Source organism: Haplochromis burtoni, unplaced genomic scaffold (genome assembly GCF_018398535.1).
Source record: "Haplochromis burtoni strain Fernald_Lab_line unplaced genomic scaffold, NCSU_Asbu1 Contig_356, whole genome shotgun sequence".
Lineage (NCBI taxonomy): Eukaryota > Metazoa > Chordata > Actinopteri > Cichliformes > Cichlidae > Haplochromis > Haplochromis burtoni.
Window position 1 is genome coordinate 50,774 of NW_024582717.1, and position 4,266 is coordinate 55,039.

The 4,266-nt window shown below is 40.8% G+C and overlaps 1 protein-coding gene across 6 annotated transcripts in view; it reads right to left on the bottom strand.

Annotated features, from left to right (window-relative positions):
- Window positions 1-4,266, bottom strand: part of pam (peptidylglycine alpha-amidating monooxygenase) — a 44,938-nt gene that overhangs the window by 10,823 nt on the left and 29,849 nt on the right. For 5 of the 6 annotated variants that reach the window (XR_006055457.1, XM_014340330.2, XM_014340329.2 and 2 more), the window contains 5 exons: window positions 4,036-4,084; window positions 3,788-3,855; window positions 2,966-3,046; window positions 2,789-2,865; window positions 405-508 (listed from right to left, as the gene is read on the bottom strand). Coding sequence is in view for 5 of the 6 variants with exons in the window: in XM_014340330.2 (XP_014195816.1) it covers window positions 405-508; window positions 2,789-2,865; window positions 2,966-3,046; window positions 3,788-3,855; window positions 4,036-4,084 (379 nt within the window). In the remaining variant the exon portion in view is untranslated. The remainder of the gene's footprint in view (window positions 1-404; window positions 509-2,788; window positions 2,866-2,965; window positions 3,047-3,787; window positions 3,856-4,035; window positions 4,085-4,266) is intronic. The other variant, XM_014340331.2, reaches the window with a different exon arrangement.

Genomic DNA, 4,266 nt, shown 5'->3' on the forward strand with positions numbered 1-4,266 from the left:
GTTGGCTACAATGTAGCTTGCCATCACCAGTGTGTGAATGTGTGTGTGTGGATGACTGGTTATGTAAAGCACTTTGGGGTCCTTAGGGACTAGTAAAGCGCTATATAAATACAGGCCATTTACCATTTTACCATATACTAGCTGGCCTTACGGGCCAGGCACATACAAAAAACCCACATTCTAGATACATTCTTATGTGGAAAGGCAGGGCAGACTTTGGTACGAGACATTTTTTTAAATTAAGATCAATACAATTTTAGCACAGTGCTTTTTTAAATCTTAATGCTTGGAAGCTTAATGCTTGGTTTCTTTATGCCTTCAGTGCATACCATATTGAGAAAAACAGTAAATGGATATAAGTCTAATACTTTTTCACTAAGGTTACATTAGGTTGAAGAACTCACCCAATGTAAGTTTTTGAGGTTTTACCCTCACCAGTGAACACACATCTGGCAGCAAGGGTATCACCATATTTCACAGTCACCTGCTTGTTAGCAGGATAGAAAGCCTAAAGAGAAAAAAATCAGTCAGTGGTGAGCAAAGAGAAAACTAAACTGTACTTGAAAAGAAACAGACAACGTTGGCAAGAAAGAGAGAAAGCATTAAAGAGAAAGAAAGAGAAGACCTGCTTTTACATTAGGTTTCTTGCAGTTTTTGTACCTAGGACAATTTTTTAGTTGTTTGTTAAGGTATTTAAAATTGCTGTATACATTATTCAGGCCTAAAAAGGCACCTACTTACAGTGCCTAGACGCTAGAGTTGTGTCTTGACGTAACAGATTAATCTCTTCATCATAGCTTCTGTTAATGAGTGAACATTTTGTCCTTAATCTTAATGTGTTAGAAGCAGGAAAAATGGCTGAGCTTAAGGATTTGAAAGATTTTGACTAGGGCCAAACTGTGATGCGCACATGATTGGATCAGAGCAGCTCCAAAACTGCAGTTCTTGTGGTGTATTCTGCAGTGGTCAGTATCTATCAGAAGTGGTCCAAGGAAAGATAACTGGTGGACCTGTTATGGTCCGGGTGAGTACGGGGTTTTTCCACTCCGCTGGGCTCCACCTTCAGGCAGAGACTCCAATCAGCTTCCACACCTGGTTCCAATCAAGTCACCAGCATATAAGACCAGCATTCACAACAGACCTCTGCTAGATCTTCTGCTAACTCACGTTAGTGCTAGGCCGCCAAGCCCTTGTGAGAGCCCTTAACTACTGCTTTTCTCCTCACCGTGTTTTCTTTGTCATAGGACCCACCTGGCAGTCGCACTTCCCAAGCTAAACTACTCACATCTCCGCCTGGACGCTGGTTCTGTCATCTGGTTGCTTCCTTTCCATCATCGGACTACACCTGCCTGCCTCCCTGCCAAGTCCCTCACTCCAAGTATATTCTGGATCCTCTCTGGACACTCCTCACCCGGAACTCCTTGGACACCCCCTCATCACATGACACTTTAACCTGCAACGCATAAGCCCTAACCACCATAGTCTACTCCTTCAGCTGTGATTCACTAGACTGCCACTGACTACTTGTCTCCTCTCATTATAGTGACTGCGTACCTCCATCCAAGCCGGTGCCCCTTTTTCCATTCCCAGGATCCATCGGTGAAATCTAGCACCTAGTCATAGCACTCAGAGTTTCATGTTCATAGTTTGGCCCCTCAGTTCATAGCATTCATAGTTTCCTGCTTTGTAAGTTCACTAGGCACTGTAAATAAAGCACTGTGTTCACGCCTGTTTTGCCTCCCTCTGTGTCTGCATTTGAGTCCACACCCACAGCCTGGCCCTCTCGGCCCCAACAGGACCAGCAACAAGGTCATGGGCAGCCAAATGTGTCACTCCATGTACATCACTGATGCACATAGGGAGCAAAGACTGGCCTGTGTGAATTGATCCAACAGATGAGCGAATGTGGCTGAAACTGCCAAAAGAAAGTGTGGTTCTGATAGAAATGTATCAGAATACACAGTGCAGACCAGTCAGGGTTCCCATGCTGAACCCTGTGCACCTCTAAAGCACAAACAATGGGCATTGTAAAGCATAAGAACTATAACACAGAGCAATGGAAAAAAGGTGGCCTAGTCTGGTGAATCATGTTTTCTTTTACAGTACATTATGTGGATGGCTTGATTTTCCGGTAATAGACATTCACACCAATGCTCTGTGGGAGATCTTTTTGTAGGGATCTAGCAATGCTCATACTGTTCCTTCTTGTACAAAGGAACACATACCAGTTATAATTGGGTAAGGAACTTGTACTCCCCAGCTCTCCTAAAGTAATTGCCTTTCTCCTTCATGCTCTTGAGAATAAGCTGAGAAACACAGCAAACCTTTGCAAATGGCACATATGAACGGGCCATCCTAGAGGAACTGGACTATCTATCCAACATTTTTTAAAGTCTAAGTATCACCTGGATATAAAGTATATATACAGTCAGGAAAGATGAGGATGGAAAAAATGTCAGGGCCCTCAACCTGGAAAACCATTGCCGTTTTGGGGCTTGTCTCATTCTTGACCCTCTTTTGTGTACCTGTTGTTCTTTTCACCAACATCAAGCAGCTGAAATTGATTAACAACCTTTCTAATATTTAACTGCCCGGATCAGTATCCCAGAAGTTTAATTGACTTGATACTATACTTTAAAAGTGTTCCTTCAATTTATTTAATGTATTTGATCCCCAAGCCAACCATGATTTAGAAACATATTTTTGAGCAGTATATAAAGAAATGAGAGTTTGCTCAAGCACAGTACTGTGTGGTTCCCAAAAATGGGCCTTTGATTTAATGACCTACCTGTGGTAGCTGAGGGGATTGTCTCCCAATCAGGGTCCACTTCCCATCTCGGATTCTGTAGCCACTGACCACTTTACCTGTGAAAAACAGACTAATTCATACTAACACTTATACTAACACTTATACTGATAAAAAAAAAAGATCTGAAAAAGTTAGAAAATTATTTGTTTTTCTCACCAAGGCGGTGTGTGTGGGTCCTGAAGGCAAATGGGTAGATTGGATATGAAGTATAATCGCATGCGACATCTGCATCTGTAACTAACACAGGAAAGCAAAGCAAGTCAGGACAGGCATCACTTTTCTTCTGACTTATCCATTCATGCATTCTATCAAGCATTTGTGAACAGACTGAAACAGCTGGCTTTACTTTTAAATATTTATTCAATTTGTCTTGATGCATGCTCAATCATCCAGATAAGTAAATTCCAAAAGGTTGATTCTGTTCATCTGGACATAGTATATTCAAAGGGAGAAACGTTTCGTCACTCATGCAAGTGACCTCTTTAGTTTCAGCTGACTGCAGGTTTCCCCAACCTTATAAACAGTATATTGCACAATAACTGAAACCAGCCCACTAAACAAACACTGGGCTGTGAGGTCAGTTCCTTGATCATTAATATGGAAATTCTCATGACCATTGATCAACAACCATTGATCATAGACGATAGATCAATGGCCATGAGTACCATTCACAGAGAGTTATAGAATAGCTGCAATCACAGAAGAAAATGTGCAATGTACTGTTTATAAGGTTGGGAAAACCTGCAGTCAGCTGAGGCTGAAGAAGTCACTTGGATGAGTGATGAAACATTTCTCGAAACGCTACGTCCAGATGAACAAAATCAACCTATTCAATTTGTTACTTACAAATAAAGACGCTATCCAAGTTAGTTTTGTTATATGACAAAGTACATAAACCCGTAAATGAGACTTTGTCACACACAAACACACGATTTACTGCAGGTTGGACTGTGCTATGTTAAAAGACTTATAGCATACCTCTTTGTCCTGGAAGGATAACTGTGTCCACAGACATGAGCAAATATATGCCAGCAATGAATGGCTGCCTTTTTAGAAGTCCAACAGAAGGACAAAAACAAAAAAGTTTATTTTCAGGTTATCAATGTTTATATTCTTTGATGTTCTCAACCAGAAAGCAGTTTTGAAGAAACAACTGTTAAAACATCTTCTAATTTATTTTGTTTCATTATTAACTGAAAAGTTGATATATTTAACTCATTACTTACGGCCTAGAAGTCATTCTTAAAGTAAGTCCTGAGCAATCTCTATGGTGATCTGCAACAGGCAAATAAGAGGGGACTATGATATTTATACAGTTACGCTGCGATTAACATAAATGATCAGAGCCTAACCAATGTAGATTTTGGAGAAGATACTGATGTTTGGTGTTTTAAAAATCTGGGGCCTGTTCTTCGTACGTCGCTTACTACATCCAAGATCAAATGACACATCCAAGA